Below are 22,905 nucleotides of genomic sequence, written 5' to 3'. Positions count from 1 at the left end.
TAAAAAGAAAAGAAAACCCCCCAAAATCCATACATATTGCACGACTGCTGTTTTGAGGCGTGGCTTCCACATGTATTTGTATGTACGGAATTGACAACCCGTGCTATTTCACAGTGTTTGGGTGAGTTCGGGGTTTGACATTATTCACGATTCCGTGCTATCGGGTTTACAACTCGGACGGCGCCGAGACGGCTCTACTGAACTTCGCGACGCTCGGCGTGGCAACTTGCACGCTGGGTGGCGTCTCTCGTGGCTCCAGTTCGGTAGAGCCAGCGCCCCCGCCGTCACGGTGTATGGCGAGGATTTCAGTGTAATATGTACAGATTTGGGGGGTTTTCTAGGGGTGTTATGTACGCTGTACGGAATTGCCAATCCGTGCCATTGCACCGTGTTTGGGTGAGACCAGGTTGGCAGAGGTGTCTCGCGCTCCTGTGATGCGCCTGCTAACCGATTGGTCGACACTAGTGGTACTCCCTTTCTTAACCCATTTTGACCTGAGATCAGATTCTATAAATGTCTTCTACATCCTGACAGTTTTCTGAAAAAGCTATGTTTCTATGTCAGTGGTTCTTCGATTTTTCAAAAATAGCAGACCTACAAGCTCGTAGCGCGCCACTCGGTGGCGCGCTATGAGCTTGTGGATCTGCTATTTTTCAATAGCTAAAGCATAACATGATGCTAACACCAAAAGGGGTTCCCGCCCAGAATGGTTTTTTGTCACAAAACCGTTTCAGACTCGGCATACATAGCAGGCTGGGAGCAGTTTATCGAAGACCACATTGATATTTTAAAACATTGAGCAGTAGCCACGCATAGTTATTAATGTGCAAAAATGTTGTTTTTCAATCGATTGTAATCCCCCCAAAGATGACAATTATTCAAAGCAAGATTTGTTTGCCAGCCCTAAACTAGACTATAGGTGTACATTTGTATAGTGTCATACTTTGTATAGTGTCATGTTTCAGTTTTAGTCACGGGCCTAGCAGCGACTATATGGACGTAAAGTATCACTCTCGCCAAAAAGCTGGCATATTTCTTACCGATGTTCGTAAATGTGCTCCGTTAATACATACATTCTAAATATATCAATCGATAGCATTGCAATAAACAAGGAGGACATTTTCCTTCACTTCCAGGAACACCTTTGTGAAGAGACGTCGTCGACACCAGCTTTCACAATCTCCGCCCCGTTATCATGCACAGATTGCACACACAGCCTTGTTTACAGAAAGGGAGACTATAGTTCATCACAATAATGAATTGCGCAGAGCAACGCAACAGTACGCCTCTATGACTGGATGGAGATCCATTACTTTCTTCTAGATATGAACTATATATATATAGTATATATATATATATATGCTGGATAGATGGACCACACTTGTCATTAGGGTTAAATACATTGTAGGTATTTTTTTTGTTTTTGTAGGTTATGACATGTCAATGCAAAAATAGAAGGGGGGGGGGGAATAAGAAAAGGAAATTATGCCGGGGCCTTATCCTCATACCTCCGCCTTGCATCATCTTGTAGATTTTGCTCTCGATGTGGAGCTGCGGGTGCTTCGTCTTCACACATTCCAACTTGATGGCCACCTCCTCTCCCACCGAGATATCGGTACCTACGCAAAAGGAGTAAAGACATAAAACATTAGACATCAATACGTTACACGTCACATAGCCTCGGAAACCCAGACGTTTTTATTTCCAGGGAGAAGGAAAAAAAAGTCTGGGTCCGAGTCCACTTCAATTCGGCATAGAGTAGCGCAAACATCGCTCAATCTCTGCTGATTTCTGATCGTCTGCACCTTTGTTAAATTGACACACACGCACACATGTACACACACACACACTCCTGTCGCTCTAAGTAATTAGTCTCATGTCGCGCAGCTGCGCATAGTTTCTCCCGGCGGATCCTGCCGGGAGCTGCCTATGCCATAGAAAGCATAGGTGAGTTCCAGGCTACACGTCACATGACACACACACACACACACCGACGCCCGCAGTCAACCCGCAGAGTACGGCGAAGGCAGGAGGGGAAACACGAGCTCGGGACATTTTCGCAAGTGAACCTGGAATGTGAACACGAGAACACGTTTTATTTATAACTTCATTTAAAACACAGTCTCAAATTAACAGCACACACACACACACACACACCACCGCCTTTGGCAGGATCGTCCACAGATGTTCAGGAGGGTTGGCGTGCTCAGACAGACACACACACACACACACACACATGCTGCTCGCGCAGACGCGCACACAGGTTTGCTTCATCAAACTGTACAGTGGCAAATCCACAATTAGCAGGGCCTTCATGAATAGGGAGGGGAGGGGGGGGGGGGACACCCCCCGTTCAGGGACGTCACGAGAGTGTTAGAGAGGCAATGGCTGAAATTTCCTAAAAAAGGGCACCTTTGGGCCCAAAATAACAAAAATAGCAGATCTACAAGCTCACAGCGCGACGCGATGAGAGCTTGTAGATCAGCTATTTTCGGGGGGGGGGGGGGGGGGGGGGCGCGAGTCGCACGACCCTGCACTGTTTATGCATGTACTGAAGATGCGGTGTACGACATACATTTCAAAATCAAAAATGCTGCGTTCAAGTTCAGGAGAGAAATAATGCAATTCTCTTTAACGCTGCCTTCGGGTATGACATGGAAAGGTCATTTTGACCTGAGATCAGATTCTAAAAATGTCTTCTACATCCTGACCGTTTTCTGAAAAAGCTATGTTTCTATGTCAGTGGTTCTTCGATTTTTCAAAAATAGCAGACCTACAAGCTCGTAGCGCGCCACTCGGTGGCGCGCTATGAGCTTGTAGATCTGCTATTTTTCAATAGCTAAAGCATAACATGATGCTAACACCAAAAGGGGGGGGGGGGGGGGGGGGGCATTTGGATTTCTTTCACCATAGAAAATGCTGCATTCATGGTCAGAGAAAAAGGCACGTGCCTGACCCCGTCAGTCAGTCAGTGGGTTGCGCCTATAGCCAGGACTGTCTGTCAAAAATCTCACAATCATGACATTGTAGTCGATTACTTGCCATAGAATAATTGGGTTCATACGACGATTTCATGATTTGAGATTGTATGATTCTGGCATTGAACATTGAAACAATTATGAAACATATACTGTAAATTTAAAAAGAAATACATTTCTGTCCTGCCAAAATTTCAGAGGGCAATTTGACAAATAACTACAAAGAAGTCTCGACAGACCATGACTGGTAAAACATGCATACCGTCTCCATCGGTTGGGGGTCTGGAGGAAATTATTATTATCATGCGTGCAAAAGTAGCAGGTCTAAATTATTGCACAAAATTCCCAGCTTGTGGATCTGCTATAGTTGTGTGAGACACGGTAGTATGATCAATTAGATAGGGCATTCATTTACGAGAAAGAAAATATTAAAATATGTAAATGCTGCAGTTTTTATACAGATGAAAGCAGGCGATTCTATTGATTGTGCAAAAAATAATTGTGAATGATCATTATCTCAAATAATCAGTGATCCGTCCGATTAGGTAATAATTGTGACAGGCCTAGTTCCGTGCCGACAAAGAAAAAAGGGGGTCACGGCAGGAACAACAGGCCAGGCAGCTGTGTTGCTGGTGATAACAGCATGGATGGACACTGCCAGTCAACCTCTCTCTGGATGCTGAGGTGATCTTTGTCATCCTCGTCCTCTTTCCTGAATACAAATACTAATCTCCTATTCCAAATCCGGTTTTCAGAACAGCAACAGAACCCTGCCAATTCTCTCCCCACATCTCTGGCCTCGCTACAGAGAAATCCATGTTCCTCCCCCTGCTCGTCTTCCCCATCAAAAAAAACACATTGACATTAAGCTACACCGTGTGTCATATTTATTTGCGGTCATATTTGGACGGTATAGAACCATGCTAGCACAGCCAAGTAGCCCAGCAGTTGTTGAAAAACTACAATGAGTTAGTTCTAAATTCGGCATTTAAGTCAGACGTCATTTTGTAGTCCTGCGATACGTCCCGGGTCCAAGTGGCACCAGCTCCCGTCCGCTTCTCATTGTAAATAGAAATATCTAAACGCGTGAATCTTTTTACAATGACGTTATTTTTTCCGAAAGGAAGCCATTGAGGGTTAAAATGGGTCTTAAATGCTTCCAACTCGAGTAGAATTATTAATGTTCTGTTCTGGATATAGCAGCCAAGTGTCACAGCCAGATTTTGGGAGACCAGTAGCTTTGTTGTTGCGAGGAAAGCGGTAAAATGAGACTTTCGCGGTCGTTTAGTCTCAGATTTAGTCAGACGGAGGGACACAGTATAACTCTATGGGGACACAAAAGCCAAAAGTAGGACCCGGAAGTATCTCTGGAGGGTGCGCTCACGTCACGGCTAAAATACTGAATAGACTACATAACATACTCGCACAAAGGAATTGTAGGGGAGACAGACACTACTGCACAACACACTAATTATGGCCATCAGACAAGTATGATTATGGTCGCTCGCTGTCAGGCAGAAATGCATCTTTTTCTTTCATAAATCAATGCCCTGATTTATACTTTAGTGTGGTATGACAGTCCGTGTCACGCAACACTAGGCACAAATAGACAATCTTGTACATCAGCTATTTTGGCCATTTCTTTTAACTTGATAGGTTTTGTTTTTTATTTTATTTTAGCCTGACGTGCCAAAAATAGGGATGCCAGGTTCAAAGTGGTCTGTGGGTTTTATAAATACTGAACCAATGCAAAGTATTACCCTATTGGCCTGAATATAACTAAGACTATTTGACATTCAATGAAAAAATGGGGGTCATCAGTCGTCTGATAATCAAAGTAGTCTTATATTCGGGACAATACGGTAATAAGAGCTTAAGTTGTGACTAATAACAAACACAGACAGAGTCACAGAGACTATATGTAGATTATGTACTGCAATCAAATCAACAACACGAGCTAATAAACATACTGTTAACGGAAAACCAATAGTAATCTCGCAAAGCCTGCCGTTTAATATCAGCGAGTCCAACCGTCCATCTGGCCTCTCTCGCTGGGCTCAAACTAAACTGGACACGTCCTGTGGGTCACTCTTGGACCCATAGCAGCCCTACAGCAGCCTGCTAGTCGTGTCCACTGTTCTGCTATGAATGGACAATGTGGCGATTGTTTTCATTTTCACCACAAAATTCATTTTTGTCGGTAATACCACCACGTCTGCCTAGTTCACATTCTTGTTTGACTTCATTTCCTGATTACAAGTAATCCCCTCATACCTCTCGCCATCAAATAGCGAGCCGTGCCAAAGATTTCTTCTCGTTGTGGTTGGAGGCGTTTATTTTCGGGCAAACTAATATTCAAATTGGAAAGCTACATAAAAAGGGAATAATACAGCTCTAAGGACAGACCTTTACACAGCTGTGGAGCCTAGAATTTCATTGGGGTTATAAAGGGTTAAAAGCTAGAGGCTAAAAGCACGTCATTGATTTCTCCATGTGTAACCTTTAACTCACAACCCTGGCTCACTACAGATCATTGATTCTTGCGTGTCCAACTAATAAATGCCCCCCCCCCCCCACGAATGTCATTATCTAACCATCATTCACAGCCGAGGGAGGGAGGGAGGGAGGGGCCGGGCCCTCGAGCATAGAAAACACTATTTTCGCGCTTCCATTTGTAAGCTGTCATCATGGTAACTATACAGTGGCTAGGCTGGCTGGCTACCCAGGTATGTAGGCCACTGTATTGTATCTCAAGTTAAATGATGCGAGGTCTTCCTTACACACTCGCGCACGCACGCACGCACGCAAGCACGCACACACAACAATGTAAGACTTAAGTGGGTCTTAAGCCCAAACGGGTCGGGACAAAACCGTTGGTGTGGTTTACCTTTTTGACCTGAGGACGATTCTACTTAAGTTTTCTGAAAAACCCTATGTTTCTATGTCAGTGGTTCTCAAACTATTTCTTGTCAAGGACCCCCAGAATGATATGTAATTGGCCGCGGACCCCCCCATCTGAAAATATGTTCGACGGGACACCCCAGAAGCAAAGATTTGAGTTAAGAATGTCCGCTGTGAAAGAATATACATTCAAAGATTTGCACCCACATTTTCAAAAATAACAGACCTACAAGCTCGTAGCGCGGCACTCGGTGCCGCGCTATGAGCTTGTAGATCTGCTATTTTTCAATAGCTAAATTATAAAAGAATGCTTAAAACATGTGGTTTGGGCTTTATACACAGGCCAGAGATGGACAACGTTTCAGTACAATTCCAGGGGTGCGAGTAATCACTTTTAATAACTAATAAATAGTATCAGTATGCTTTCTTTCTTTTTTTTAACAAGCTAGTCAATTATTCAATTGGATAATTGCTAAGAGCATAATCAAATTAATTCTGTTTCCTTCAACAGCCTATGGGCTGCATAATGAATAGAGGGTATGCGCATGCATAACGTGAGTGGCAAAACAAGTGGCAAGGTGTTGTATTAAACAGCATCGTTTAACGCCGTTTAACCCACTTTGGGCGGGAACACCTTTTGGTGTTTTTAGCATTATTTTATACTTTAGCTATTGAAAAATAGCAGATCTACAAGCTCATAGTGCGGCACTGAGTGCCGCACTACGAGTTTGTAGGTCTGCTATTTTGAAAAAAATGTGGCACAAATTTGGAATATATATTCTTTCAGAGCGAACGTTTTTAACTCAAATCTTTGGTTCTGGTGGTCCCTGGAACAACATATTTTCAGATGGGGGTCGGTGGCCAATTACATATATTTGGGGGTCCTTGCCATGAAAATGTTTGAGAACCACTGACATAGAAACATGGGTATTTCAGAAAACTGTCAGGATTTTGAAGGCATTTTTTAAATTTCAATTTCGACGTCAGGCCTAAATGGGTTAATACAATCAGATAGGACTTTTCTGTTTCGTTTGGGCTGTCGAGGCCAGAAAGTAGCTTTTTGCCACTCAGTAGGCGTTCCTGCATAACTTCTGGGTATGATGATGTTGTCACGCGCATACCCTCTCTATTGAGAATTGTGTGATTTTACACAATTAGGTAACGGTGAAACCTAATTGTTTTGACATTTTTAGTTTGTCAGCTGCTGCACTTTGCCGGCTCCTCGTCTCCTCAACTGCACCCAAGTCCCCGACTCCAGCCATAAATCGATAATCGCATTGATATAAAGCATGTTTTTGTGAGCAAGCAAAACTGCAGGTTTGTAGCCAACGTGGAAAGGCCAAGTAATACGATGTTGTTGAAAGAAAACTAACAAGTTCAACCATGTCTTTTTTACAGCCAAACTAAAAAGGACATGTTTTAAACTTTTCAGGGGAAGCATGACGACGAAGTTTTTGGCCTCAGATCAGGACCGTGTGTTGTGTTGTAGTTTGAAAGCAGAGTGTACGCATACTTCTTAAGGGAATGTGTTGGTGTGCGTGTGTGTGTGTGTGTGATGTGTGTGTGTTCGTTGTGGCATGGCTGGCTAGACATGCTCAGACAGATAGTCCTCTCTCACATATAAGTCGAACCAGGAAGCTGTTAAACCGCAGTTTAGTACGTATGCAAATATATTGCATCACTGTATGCACACACACAGACACACACACACACACACACACACACACAGCACAGTCCAAGAGTCTGAATCAATCCACTGATGAAAATTAGGACCCACCAATAAGACTTAATGGGGATATAGCGGCTAGGGATGGGTATCATTAGGATTTTTGTGAATCCGGTACCGATTCCGGTTCTGCTTTCCGGTTCCCTATTTCGGTTCCAAAAATGGTATAAAATAACTTAAATAAGGTCAAATGTTTATTTAACAAAAAAGCTCAATGTCAATTTAAGACATGTATAATGAATAGTGTAACATCCTCTCCTATAGTGATTATTTTAAATATAATAGCCTATATGTATTCTGTATTTACCCAGGGCAGTGTTGCAGGCTACTTCTCTTACTACTAACTACTGACAATAACAAATAAAAGCATGTCTGAGATTTGAGAGCAACACACACAAATTAGCATCGTGAATGGGGGGGGGGGGGGGGGGCAGCGCATCTCCGGCCAATAGGTGAGAACGGGTTTCATTCATCATTGAAAACAAAGGCGGCTTGCATGCTGTGGTTTGCATGCACATGGGCTGCCAGCCTGCCAGAGTAGGCTATCATTTGTTGTTTTTCTTGTTTTTGCGCCACCTCTCTTCAAAGTTAGACTGCAAGCTCTAAACTGACTGGGCACGCACACGCACACACACACACACACACAGTACAGTAGACTCTACTGTACTGACCGCGGCACACAGGTTGGGAAACACTGCAGTAGAGGGACCCCCACACGGTAACTCTGTCATTTCTCAGCCGTTTCGGACGCGGGGCGGCTGGCCGGATCCGGGCCCGGTACCCTGGGTGCGTTCCTGTCGGTCTGGAACTTCCGGTTTCTTCATTACTTCATTACATAAATGTTTATTTCACAGTACAGAAAGACAGGAAATAGGAGATAGTTGGGAACGCAGTGATTGCGAACGCAGTGATTGCGAACGCAGTGATTGCGAACGCAGTGATTGCGAACGCAGTGATTGCGAACGCAGTGAGCATTTACTATGAGACCCAGCAGATCATGTCTGTCTGTCTGTCTGTGTGTTTAAAAGGAAAAACTTTAAAAAAACTTAACTTAAAAAAAACTTAAAAAAGGAAAAACTTAAGGAAAAACTTAAAGAAACTTAACTTAAAAAAAATCTTAAAAAACACAAAAAAAACCTTAAAAAACAATTGCGTAATTTATTTATTATTGTTGTTTTTGCAATTTACGAGCTGCGTTCGCTTCCCGCGTTTGCGCGTCTTACTTGTACTAGCAGAGAGTCACGTGTGACTGGCCCAACCCAGAAGGATATCATGATTCACTCAACCTACCCATACATACAGTCCCTTTGAGCTTTATGAAGAGTGCAAGTTCTGTCCATCAAACTTCCACAAAGCTGAACCAACAACAAGGCCTTAAAGTAAGCTCCTACACATTGTCATGTGACATGTGTGTGTTTACTTTGTTTTCAGTCTCCCTCCTCGTTAACGCCACAGATCCAAGTAGGGACCTGTTGGGGGAGTTATGCAACATCAGAGACAACTGCTAAAAAACAAAACTGCACCCTTAAGCCGTCCGCTAAAAAATAAAACGGTTCACTGGGTTCCCTTTTTTTTGGGGGGAAACCGTCGCAACGATCTGGTGTAAGGCTGCCGTTCCTCTTCTGCCTTTCAGCTAAAGGTTCTTAAGAACAAAGAAGCGGATCCAGCCAGTGGAACTACTTTACTTTATCTATACAAAAGACAATGTTTTGATCCCCTCCGGATCTTCCGTCACATGAGTGCACAGTGCAGATGAATAACTCTTGCCACCGTTCTCCTATAGGCTATCGTGGTCCGATGGGTGTCCTTCTCCTCCTCCCCCCCCCCCCCCCCCCCCCCCCCCCCCCGCTAAGGGCATTCCTGGCTGGAGGATTGTTTGGACGACTGAAGTCAGTGTAATCATCTCCTCCAGAGTTGAAGGAACATGGATCTGCTCACAGAGAGTGCATAGCTAGCTAGCACGCCACGTTATGTAACCAGGAGGAGGGGAGACTGAGTGAGAGGCTCAGAAGTTTCTCCAACTAAACCACTTAAAGCCATAGGCCTAGTGTATACTTCATTGACTGGTGTCCTGAGCCACTGCTCTAGAAAGATAGTTCCCCCTACTTTTGCTCCTCTGCAGCAAATCTCTTCGCAGACAATAGACAACATGCAAGATCATAATGTGTCCCCGTGAGCTTGTATATCTGTGATTATTTCAGAATGTTTTCTGCCACATGATGACAATGAATCTATGCACATAAACGACATTTGAAGAATTTAGTCTATTAGTGTTAAGATCAACCATAGGCTATTTTTTGCGAATTATACACCAAGCAAAGTTATTAGGTCATTTTACCTGGAATGGAATACTCGATTGCCATGAACACAAATCAGACCAGTTGTTAAAATCCTCCAGTTGGATGTCGAAATAAAAGCAAACGTGTTTGATTACAGTCTTTAGTTCTCTAGGTCGTGTTAATAATAATGTTGCTGATCTTACGGGGAACAGGCGGCCAATCACACACTGTGATGCTTCACGACTGCGGCCATATGCAAATAGATACAACGGTGATTAATAAACATTCAATGTGGATTGAATAATGGAAAAGGTTTTGTAATTATGGAAGGCATCAGGGTGCTGCATTGCATCACATGGAGACTGACTCAGCAGGCTGGAACAAGACCATGTGCTGCCTGGTGAAATGTGTTCGGGCCGCACTTCCTCACATCTCTCCTCCCTTCCCCACTGTAGGCTCCATTAAAACTGGTTTATGGCCAGTGACGTAATTGACGTAATGAAATCAATAAATCCCTTATGGCCACTGACGTAATTGACGTAATCGATTGATTCCCAATAATCGGGAGCTTATTGTCGCAAAATTTAGCATTTTTTAGCTAATTTTGCTAACGGCCGATGTAATCTTCCTAAAACCGGCCGAAAATCCGCGCGTGCACGGTCGATCGTGCACGCGCGTGATCGCGCATGCATCGCTGCGTAAAATGCGATGTTTTGGGCTTGATTAGAGCTTAATTTGACTTAGTTATGAAAAATATGATGATAGCTTAGCATTCCGGACATCTTTCATTGTGGCACACTAGCAAAGCTACTGCCGGATATTTTGATCCTAACCGGATGTGGTCATCGTTCACTCGCTCCTTTTGGTCAGAATCGGCAAAATGGTGACGTTACCGCCACCATCAGGACTGATTGTCCCAATACTATGGTCTTGCCCCGTCAGAATGAGATATAGTGTGTATATCGCGGATTTTTCTATTGGCATTAAAAAGACAAATTAAACATTTGAAAAATGCTGGCTGAAGAATCAATCCACTGTTAATTAGGCTTGGCCACAAGAGGGTTAAAGCAGCCATGTCTTCAACCACATGTACCCTAGCGTCCCTATTCTGGGGGTGAACAATAGACAAATAATAGACAACAATAGTCTGCTCCACCGATTAATTTTAAGCCCCATTTGTATTTTATACTGACACCGTGTTGTATGTCGTACAGCGGTGTTGAACAAAAACATCTTCAATAGCTGACCTACATGTTCACAGCGCATCAGGATGACGAGATGTGGAACATTGAACTTGCGGATCTGCCAATTTCAGTTATTTCAACAACAAAAAATCTATTGTATTAAAATTGCATTATATAGTGTTGCACGATTCTTGCTCAAATGTGATCTAGATTTTCCTCCACACGAATTGAGATTCTCATACGATTCTCATTTCTTCCAAGAAAATATAAAACAAGAGTAACTAATTGTCTAAGAATTAGACAGTCAACTAGTGCTGCACAATAAAATGAGATTGCACAGGTCTAGATCTCGATCTTTTATTCAATTAACTGTGCAGCACTAACCCTAGTACTAAGTACAAAGGATTTAAGTGGTTATTATAAGTGGAACGAGCGAAGTGAGAACAGAAGCTGAGGAGCATGAGCCAAACCACAAAGAAATGCTAGCGAGCGATCCCCTGCGACGCTAAACACTGAAGAAGGCGGTGGGCTGCGACAAGCAGACCTGCGAGCAGATGCCTTCCATTCCAGAGAGGCGCTACTTGTCAGAGCTCTGGTACTAGTAATGCCTCTCTCTCTCTCTCTCTCAGCGAGGCAGCCCTGTGGTGCAGGCCAGCTGGTCACCTTATTGGCACACCACCGCGCCACTAGCCAGGCCAGGCTGAGCCGTTGGTTCCAGCCAGGATGCCAAGGCAAATAGAACGTGCCGTGGTGAGTGTGAGGGGCCATCCCAATCGTCAGGATCCCGTCTGTGTGCTTCTCTGTTGGGGGAAGACAGCAGAATGTGCACTTCCTTCCTTCCTTTCCCCCAACTGGTAAAATACCGTTTCATCACGTCAGATAGCACGTCGTAATAAAACCACAACTTGCGAACGCGGCAGCGCACATGGGCCACGCATGCAATGGATCTGGATTCCTTCACTCACAATGTGCCATCGTCAAAGTATAATAGCTGGACAAACATTTAAAATATACTAAATTGTTAATTCTAAGGGCCGATTCATACTCCTATTTTACCGCTGTTTCGGCGCTGTAGTGCCGAAATGATTTCGGCTCGTCAGAGATTTTCAGTAGCACCGAAGAGCCGACTTTAGGACGGTACGCACCCCGCGCCCCCGCGCCCCCCCGAACCTCAAATGACGTCACATTGTAGGCTCTACAGCGCCGAACCGACTTTTATTCGGCTCTAAAATAGGAGTATGAATCGCGCCTAACAATCACAATTTCATGTATTGATAAGAGGATATATTCATCCTCTTGTAAAGCCTTCGCTTGGGGGGGGAGAAAATAAAACTAAAACAAACATCATTCTAGCCTGGACAAACAAAGAGATTGTACTAGTAGGTTGTGCTGCTGCCAGTGCTGCAGCTGCTGCTACACCATGCAAACCCCCTAGTAAGCAAGTCTTATACAGTTACGTCAGTGGTTCCCAAACTGTGGTGCGTTCACCCCTTGTGGTGCGCGTCTGCGTGAGCACCTTCTAGGGCGCGATTCATACTCCTATTTTAGAGCCGAATAAAAGTCGGTTCGGCGCTGTAGAGCCTACAATGTGACGTCATTTGAGGTTCGGGGGGGCGGGTACCGTCCTAAAGTCGGCTCTTCGGTGCTACTGAAAATTTCTGACGAGCCGAAATCATTTCGGCACTACAGCGCCGAAACAGCGGTAAAATAGGAGTATGAATCGGCCCTAGGGGGGTGCGCGACATGAAAAGGCTAATGGTGCTATGATTATTATTATAAATATAGTAACATATTATGCCAATATATGGCAAGTATATGAAGAATATACAGCATATGCTGCATATATATGCCATATTCAGGTTCATATATGTGATATGTGTGTGTATAAAGTTAATATATAGCTTTAATATGCAATTTGTATTTCCATGTGGGGGGGTGCGTCAGCTAGGTCAAGAGGTAACAGGGGGTGCATGGCCAAAAAGGTTTGGGAACCGCTGCAAGTACGTCATACAGCAGTGTACCAAATTCACTATTGGTATTTGGTGGCCCCAAACACAGGGCATAAATCACTCAGCGGCCGGGTCCCAATTCAAATGATTAGTAATTTTAGTAAATGTTCATTTGAAAAACAGCCCCAATTTACAAACAGGATTCAATCCACCCATCCCACTGCCAGAATCAGAATAGGGCCGACATGGTGTCTGGTTGCTAGGGCCGAGCTTACCAGCACTCCACTTGCCTCCACGCTTCCAGTCCCAGATTACTCTTCCAAGGTTCTAGTCTAGGCTCATTATCCCACCCTCAATGTCTTCGTATATTGTACAGTTTAATATAAAACGCATTATTCAGGCACATTTCAGAAACCTCTTCTGTCCATTAAGGACCACTCTACGCAACGCCCTCAAACTACTACATCATTCTACAGGCCGCAGGTTTCCGCGGCGAGCTTCAAGTCTCCAAAATGCAATAGAGCCGGGGTATACCTGCCCAGCCTTGGAATGGTTATGGATACATAGTCATAATACATCATATTGCATAATATCAGAACTCACAGACACAGAGAAAGTATAGCCAAAGTATGTTGAAGAACTTGCAGTTGCAGCAGGACTGCTTAAAAATACAACTTTACTCAGTGTTCTTCTAAAAGCACCAGTTCCCAAAAACTGGGTCAAGAGTCAGGACCCATTTTTATGGGTGCATTTATTTTTAGTTTCCTACATTGTTTTTAATCATTATTTTATATTTCAAAACATTTTCAAAAAGCATTCCCTAAAATTAAAGAATTAAATGATTTCAGTACTCAAGAAATTCCATAAATTAGAAAACAATTGTCTAAGAAGTAGTGAAAATAGCCAATCTACAGGCTCGCAACGCGGCACCTGTAGATCAGCTATTTTCACTAGCTTTGGTCCGGTGCAAACATTTAATCTCTCTTTTGGGTCCCGACTCTCGACCTGAAACGTTTGGGGACCACCGTTCTAAAGCATTACACATGTTTAGCTCAGCCTCCAAGAATACCTAAGCTTTAGCTAGCTATTTTGGGCGGGAACCCCTTTTGGTGTTTCAAGCATTATGTTACACTTTAGCTATTGAAAAATAGCAGATCTACAAGCTCATAGCGCGCCACCGAGTGGCGCGCTACAAGCTTGTAGGTCTGCTATTTTTGAAAAATCGTGAAAATGTGGCGCATTCCCTGAATATATATTCTTTCAGAGCAAACGTTTTTAACTCAAATCTTTGCTTCTGGGGGTGTCCCTGGAATGACATATTTTCAGATGGGGGTCGGCGGCCAAATACATATATTTTTTGGGGTTCTGGACATGAAATATTGAGAACCACTGATATAGAAACATGAGGTTTCTCAGAAAAAAATAAATTTTAAAAAAGGCAATTTTTAAATTTCGACGTCAGGCCTAAATGGGTTAATCACATATAACTAAGGTGCAGAGCTTCTTCAGCACTCTGTGCGGTCTCAGTAACGTAGTAACCAATAAACTACTAAAGCATCAACGGTTTCTCTTTAGACACCGCTACACTCGTTTCAACAACTTCAGATTTGTTTTTGCCCGACCTCAAATCGTAAAAGAATGTTATTTAGATAGCATGTTGTTTAGACAAGAGACTAGGTTTGATGTTTAACCGGTGGTATCACAGTTCCATTCAAGTGCTGCATTGTTTTCTTTGCACTCGACTCTACTACTGTTTACTCTGTCGTTTGTTGTTGACTGGGGTTCATTCATACCATTTACGCATTCTAAGATGTTGCTCTCTGGATAAGGTTGTCAGCTAAATGCCTACATTGTAATTGTATTAGTAAATTGTAACTTTCCTACACTAATACAATCGTAGTTCAATCCCAACACATTATTGAAAACGTAACCAGACACTAAGTATACCACATTCAAATCTCAGCATATACAGTGATTTAAACCCTACTACTTTACTTTAGTTCTCATGACAACACCACCAGTATGCAAGGGGGGGGGCATAGTATCCAAATCCAGGATAGTCCAGCAAGTCCAGGCAAATAAGGCCTAAATACTGGGACAAGCGTAGGAATGACGCATTGCTAGTCACACTAAAATTGAAGAACTTGGTCCAGTCAGTGAGCGAGGCCAGCCCAAGCAATGACCTCAGCGCCTTCTGTTACCAGTAACCACACCCCCACACACACACACACACACACACACACACACACACACACACACACACACACACACACACACACACACACACACACACACACACACACACACACACACACACACACACACACACACACACACACACACACACACACACACACACACACACACACACACACACACACACAATCGTTTAACGGATTGGGTAATTAATTATAACACAGTGGGTTGTGCTAGTGTTACCGTCCCCTTCACAGATCACTCAAGGCAGTGGGGGGAGGCAGTAAAAAGACAGTGTTGAGAATAATGTGGCCATTGATCACATTGATCATACAATTTTGAGAGTGGGAACCCCCATCCAGTCATTGTGTACCATTGATTTAATCACTTGAAACCTAGTGTCCTTCTGGCCATCATGGCATGTAGGCAAACGTTCTGCGAAAACAGCAGATCTACAATCTCACACAACAGTGGCGGAGAGCTTGCAGATCCGCTTGTTGCTACACGTGGTGAGCTTGTAGGTCTGCTCTCCTCTGCAAAGAGATTTACGATAGAGGGAAAGTTACAAAGGGCCCATCGTAGACTCCTTGGGGGACCCCGTTTCGCTTGTAGCTACACGTGGTGAGCTTGTAGATCGGCTATTTTCTTGCAAAGAGATTTACGGTAGAGAGAAAGTTAGAAAGGGCCCATCATAGACCCCTGGGGGACCCCGTTTCGCTTGTTGCTACACGTGGTGAGCTTGGAGATCGGCTATTTTCTGCCAAGAGATCTGAGGACGAGGGAAAAGTTAAAGAGGGGTCAAGGAGGATAGACCCCTGGGGGGGGGGTTCGGCAAAGCATATAGGGCTTAAGTGGTTAAGAACAAAATGGCCACGGTGTGATTAATAATATGGTCAACTGCTTATGGAGCAGAGTGTTCTGGAAGGAAGGGTAACAAAACCCCCGTGCCCCGGTGTCGCTGAGCAACAGCCACAATAGTGACATCACATCAATCCCACTCAGACAAAGGGGGTGGGGGGGGGGGGGGAGGAGGTGCAAGAACACACAATAAAATGCTTACATAAGCAAATCTCAACTCATCATACCAAGGGGACGGTTGTAAAAAAGCTCCTCGTGGCTTTGAAAAACTCGGGCATGAGGCCAAGGACTGTAGTAACTGTACTGTACTGTACTGTACTGTACTGTACACACACATGGAAAGAGAGAACACGTGAATGTCAGCCCTCCAGATGCAGCATATGGGACTAGTGTGTCTCCTCTGAACAGAACAGAACACACACAGTCACACACTGCTGTTGCAAAGCCCAGAAAGAGACAGAGTCGGGGGTAGGTTTTCTTCAAAAGTTAAACTACAGTTACTTACTAGTGTATGTGTGTGTGTGTGTGTGTGTGTCTCTCTCCGGCAGTTAGTGTAGGCCCGAGATTCTGAAACGTTACTGTGGTCTTCCAAAATGACACGTTTAATAGCTCGTCGAGTAACGTTTCTGTATTCATTGGGATATTACAAGAAAGTGAAATGCTTAGTAAGTAAAGTAAAGTGAAATGCTTGAATACCACCAGCACCTAATAAAAAATGTGTTGTTTGTGGGATGTTCCATGTTTGATAGCCTTGGTCGGTCAAAAAGCAGGGTTGTTGGGGCGAGGTTACAGCACCACCGGTGAGGTGAGGGAAAACATCTTCGACACCGCATACAGACGATTACATTACTCTCATTTATTAATCTTCTAGCCTCTAGCCCGATGACAGAAATAATTCCACTGACTGTGTGATGCTTTGCTTCATCTGAAAGCATGCTGGAGGGCACAAAACTAATGTTTTTCACACACACACACCACACCAGTCTCAAGAGAAAAGTATAGACCCAACTTCCATCCGTTACCGTGTACTTTAACCCATTTTGACCTGAGATCAGATTCAAAAAATGTCTTCTACATCCTGACAGTTTTCTGAAAAAGCTGTTTCCATGTCAGTCGTTCTTCGATTTTTCAAAAATAGCAGACCTACAAGCTCGTAGCGCGCCACTCGGTGGCGCGCTATGAGCTTGTAGGTCTGTTATTTTTCAATAGCTAAAGCATAACATAATGCTAACACCAAAAGGGGTTCCCGCCCAAGATGGGTTAAGACAAATGAACAATATTGAATAGCCCTTTTAATAGCTATATATCCATTTCCCCCACGAATAGGTGTTCCAAGTAGGACGACAAATGTGATATGCGACACATATTATAATGTCCTACTTGGTAACAATACCAGTGTGTCATACATAGAGCCAGAGGAGTCTACTGCCCTACAAGGCTATAAGCGCACTATCTGCCAGCTCAGTTCATCAGATGCCAACCTGCCAAGTTAGTAACTTAGTACCCAGCGATTCAATAATGCGTAGTAGAGTATATCCAATGGCTTAAAGTACCGTATTATGATGATACTCGATACACTTCGCACAACTGCTTGAAGGCAAAAAGGTGTTTGGGAGACTTTTAAAAGCAGTTACAGTAAGGACTAGAGGTAGCTGCCATTACCCTCCCAAGAAGAGAAAGGCCCATCCACAAATCAGACCTGCGACAAAGGTTTCAAGATGTTACGGTGTCGGTTGTAATTTATTCTTATTGTTACATCTTGTGTACAGTCAGGTACATAAGAGTAAAGCTTATTTTGGTTTGGCTTCCTTCAGACAATGAAGCAGCAGCATAGATAATACAATTATGATTTAAAGAACAGAGAAAGAGCAAAAATAGAATAAAAAAAAAGGATCATCATCAAATGTGCAGCTGTACAGATGTAAATCTTGGTAGGATTCCCCTGTTCACCTCCAACACCAGGCGGAGCACAATGGGGTATACAGGAGTAACAGGACAGCCAATCAATCATGACAAATTCCCAGTTGATCATGTGGCCCTGGCCCTGGGCAGTCTGTTGATAGAACCAAATGGATGGGTATAATGTCCTAAGAAAGGCCCATTATCAGGAAAATTAACGCTTTTATATGGAACAACAAGTTACGACGTTATAAATGTATACATTTATAACGTCAAGGCATGACGTGGGCATTTCCTGCTCATGCTGTGACAGAGAAAGGAAATGAAGAGGTGGCTGACCGGCAGCAATTGGGGATGCTACAGTCCTAGAATGACTCACGGGGAGTCTTGGGGACACAGCCATGGAGCCTCAGAACTATCATTTTAAGGCCTAATTCATACTCCTGTTTTAGGTGACCAGTCTGACCCCCGAAAACTACAAGAACATGACGACGTCGCGCCGCGGTGGTAAGCGGCTCACCCCAAACACATCTCTCTGTTTTTACTAACCACCGTTTCGGTGGCCACCTCTACACCTAAAACTGGAGTATGAATGAATAGGCCTTTAGCAGATGTGTTCATAATATATCGTCAACTAGGATTATACTACAAAACGTGGTACCAACTAACTACATCACAGGCCACACATGAATTCTGGAGATATTAAGTCCCATCCAATGTCAACAACTACACATAGGTTACAGAGTTATGCTGCTGGAGCTTGAAGAGAGATCAATTTTAGCCGATTCCAGACAGAGGACGCAATCAGGACCTCAATGACTAGATACCCAATCCGAGCTGGAAAATGACAAATATCATGCCTCTCAGATTGACAATGGTAGCAACATATCTTTCTTCGATTGCCATCAAACCTCAAGTCTGATCCTCAACTATCCATGTCCACTGTTCAACCATCACCACCAATGCATTAAAAAAAAGGGACAAACAAAGCACATATGTTTCTGATATCAAATGTCTCCCAAATCAGGAAGAAAGAAAACGGCACCCTTCATTCAAACAAGTATCTGCAGATTACTACTACTGCATATTACTGTATTCAGCAGCAACACCTCCGAGGGTACTCCTGGTCAGAAAATAAATAAACCGAATAGTCATTTCTACATAATGACCCACATTATTGTCTCAATTTTACAAAACAGCAAATTAGGTGAGACAGAAGTGTTGTTCATGTCCTAGTAACGTTAATTAGACAGTTATTGTTAAACCACCCACACTGAGACATGTTGTGACATGTTTTTTTTTCAGCATGATAATAATGGATCATCATCTCACATCAAGCACTTAGTAAAGCTCCATGCAAATGAACAGCACTTTATTATCTATCTGAAAATTGGTATTGGGACACATACAGAATCTTAGCCACAGAATCTGCTATTAATTTGGTATTTTTAAATGGCAGAGTGCACATACATACAGACACATTGTCAGCAGTACACACACACACACACACACGGTATAGTACAGTACATGCACACAAAGCCTGGTTAATAAGACGGCTATTAAAAGGCAAAAGGCACAAAACGTGCTAGCTAACGTTGCTATAACAGCAGCCAGTGATTCAGTGAACAGCTGACTGACTGTCAGCTTGTCCTGTGGACCAACAGACAGACAGCAAATGCAGCTAAGGTAGTTAGCATGCTAGCATTAGAGACCTTTTGCACTCTTTGTGCCGTTGTGATGTTGGCTGTAAAAAAAAAAAACTCACCAAGGTAAATATCTCCAAACGATCCACTTCCAATCTTCCTGCCCAGCCTATATCGGTTTCCCACTCGCAATTCCATGGTTAGATATTTTATGGTTTTTTTTCGCTAGCAATAAATGTCGCTAGCTCCAATAAATGCACAAAACTGTTCAGGTGGAAAAATAAAAGATAAAACAAATTGCTCGAAATGTGTGAATAAGTCACACCAAAGGTCTCTGAGAACGCAGTATTCTTCCCTTTATGTCGGTCTTGGGTGCGATCATCAGCACCCCCACCGGCGCCAGTCCAAAAAAAATCCAGTAAATTTGAAATCTTTCACCACTCGTTTTAAAACGTTCCGAGGGTCGTAGTAACACAATACCGAGCTTGTCGTAAAGGTGAAAGTGTCTATTTTATGCTCTTGGCATTTGCAATAACATCGCTGTTAGATTTCCGACGGATGAAGGTGGATTTCAGAGGTTAACTCTTGTTATGTTTTGCAGATCATCGGAACAGCCTTCCTTGTTGTTTCTCTCTACTGTAATGAAGAAAGTGCCTGACTGTGTGTGTCGTGCGTCGCCGACGTCACACCTTAGAGCTGACCAATGGTAGACTCGGTAGGAGGAGAGTGGGCGGGGCTATAGCCGTGAAGAGCTTGTTAGATTTGTTAGAAAGCATTGTATGCATTTTGGTTTTGCCGTTGTTCTCATCAAAGACCATTATTAAAGTTGATATTGTATGGTCTAAATAAACTAAATGTTTTTTGTTAAAAGGTTAAAGCGCTATATTCTGACTGACAAACAGTAATATGGAGTGTGTTTGTTTGTTCAGTAACAGCAGGGGTCTCTTCCTACTTCCTGTTTATCCGCAGCAGCAGATTTTTAAACAGAAAGATACCGGTATATATTTAGGTCAGGATACCAATTTGATCCAATCAGGATAGAGATCTCACACAGGATACAGATTGAGGCTGGTGAATGGGTACTCTCTCCTGATTGGCTGAAATTGGCAACCCACCTGAAAATGAGAGAGCATGGAGCTCTGAAACAGTATAGCAATATTGAACACAACAAATACCCTTGAAAAATGAAATCAAATTTGAACTGGGGACCCCCACCCTGATAAGCACTTGGAGTTGTAGGAGTTGAAGCATTACATTTTGTTTGACTTTGTTTTTGTTTGAGTTCCACAGATAAATTGTGAAAATAGCCGAGCGGACTATTTTCACAATTTTGTCCTCTTTCTTATATAATTTAATTTTACATTTTTGGCCAATGTTTGACAAGTTTGTATAGTCAAGTTTGTTGATTACTTTTGATGCAGTAACAGTCTTTTTTCTTTCTTTCTTTTCTTTCTTTCTTTTTTGTAGGTATTAAGGGCCTAATCCTCTTTGTCCCTTATACTCTCAAGTGGGACATAATTATAGCCTAAAGGCTTCCGAGATCTACTGCATGCTGTGCCTCTCCTAATGTAAGGTTCCTCTCCTTTAAAGCTCAGCTGTCACGGTTCGTCGGCAGGCTGTTGTGGGCCGATTGATGAGCGCAGTGGTTCTCAAAGTGGGGTCCAGGGACCCCCAGGGGTCCTTTGAGGGGGGTACCCAGCAAAATAAGGAACAGTTTAACCATGCATAAATGTTTTTTTAGACTATTTCACAAATGGCACAAATTTGTAGAATCAAAATAGGGACGCCAGGTTGGAAGGGTCACAGGTCAAGTGGACACCATGGGCATCTGCGCTTGTAGATCTGCTATTTTCACTAGTCTGTGTCCCGGCCGGGACCCTAATTTGTCTTTTGGGTCCCCAAAGGGTTGGGAACCACTGCGTATAGTATATAGGATCTTCAAATCTATTCATCCATATGGGGGGGTCCTTGACATGAAAATGTTTGAGAATCTGGACTAGCCCATGTGGTCTGTGGGCCTATTTACAGGGCTTAGAAACCCTGTGTGTCAGGCATGCTTTTCATGACATGTTTACCAGTTTCCAGTTACCGAACGTTGCTGTGGTGCCTCCTCTTCAATAGAGCACCCAAACCAGCACCCACCCAACCACTGATCCATCGACACCTCACCCCATATACTCTGACGACCCATCAATACCTCCCCGAGTCCCTGGGCTTCATACACACATAAAGAACAACTGTTCTGTGCTCTGCCTTTGTTTCATGGCCGCCTCAATGCTTTCCCAATGGAAGTCACATGGTTTGACCAAACACTTGTGTCTGATTGCCCCCCGCCCCCGCATCAAACTAAAATGTTTGGTCAAACCATGTTACTTCCATTGGAAAAGCATTGGGGCGGCCATGACACACAGGCAGAGCACAGAACATTCGTTCTTTATGTGTGTATACGAAGCCCTGGGGTGTCTGTCTGTCTGTCTGTCTGTCTGTCTGTCTGTCTGTCTGTCTGTCTGTCTGTCTGTCTGTCTGGTTGGTGGGGGAAAGTGGGTGTCAGAAACCGAGGTGTCGGTTGGGATGGCAGGTGACTGAGAAAGGGGACCCTGCAGGAAACTCTCCTTTCAGCTGTCAGGGGTGGGGTCTGAAAACCTCCATATCTATAATCAAATGAAATTACACATTTTCTGAATGTAATCCGTAATCTACCCATCCCTGGTGGTGGCGGTAGTAGTAGTAGTAGTAGTAGTAGTAGTAGTAGTAGTTGTTGTTGTAGTAGGGGTTTCACAGAATAATTGAACATTTGATTATTCGAATATCAAAACCCCTATTCGACACTATACAATGTACATCAAAGTCGAATATTTGCTGATATATTGCTGATATTTTTTGTTTTATTTATAAAGCAGTGGCAGTATCCAATCCAATCCACTTAATTCATATAGCACATTTTACAACGCAAGATTAACAAAACGCTGTACAGAAAAGAAGAAAAAGAAATACACTAGCATGGCAGAAAAACACAACAAAATGGAGAGACATTACTGAAAAATACAAGATGCAATTTCACTGTCAGCAGACAGTGAAACAAAAACATAGACCATAGAAACCCTCAGCCAGAGTTAAATGCCAAGGTGTAAAGGTGGGTTACTTTCAAGGCGAGATTTAAAAGACCTCGATGGACGGGGCCATTTTCACGTGGGAGAGCGCATTCAATAACGTGGGGGCTACGTCAGAAAAGATAATAGATATGCAGCTGTGGACTCTGGGGCACTAAAACAGCAGTACTTATGCCAGAAAT

The 22,905-nt window shown here is 43.4% G+C and overlaps 1 protein-coding gene across 1 annotated transcript in view; it reads right to left on the bottom strand.

The window, feature by feature from the left end:
• Positions 1-20,563, bottom strand: part of csnk1da (casein kinase 1, delta a) — a 43,715-nt gene extending 23,152 nt beyond the window's left edge. Inside the window, exons 1-2 of the mRNA XM_079521558.1 lie at positions 19,736-20,563; positions 1,509-1,619 (exon numbers count right to left, since the gene is read on the bottom strand). Coding sequence (XP_079377684.1) covers positions 1,509-1,619; positions 19,736-19,811 — 187 coding nt within the window. The 5' untranslated portion in view covers positions 19,812-20,563. The remainder of the gene's footprint in view (positions 1-1,508; positions 1,620-19,735) is intronic.
• Positions 20,564-22,905: the final 2,342 nt, after the last annotated feature.

The sequence above is a fragment of the Electrona antarctica genome (genome assembly GCF_951216825.1).
Source record: "Electrona antarctica genome assembly, chromosome: 14".
Lineage (NCBI taxonomy): Eukaryota > Metazoa > Chordata > Actinopteri > Myctophiformes > Myctophidae > Electrona > Electrona antarctica.
Note: the sequence above shows the minus strand (reverse complement) of the source record. Positions and strands in the feature narration are given on the sequence as shown.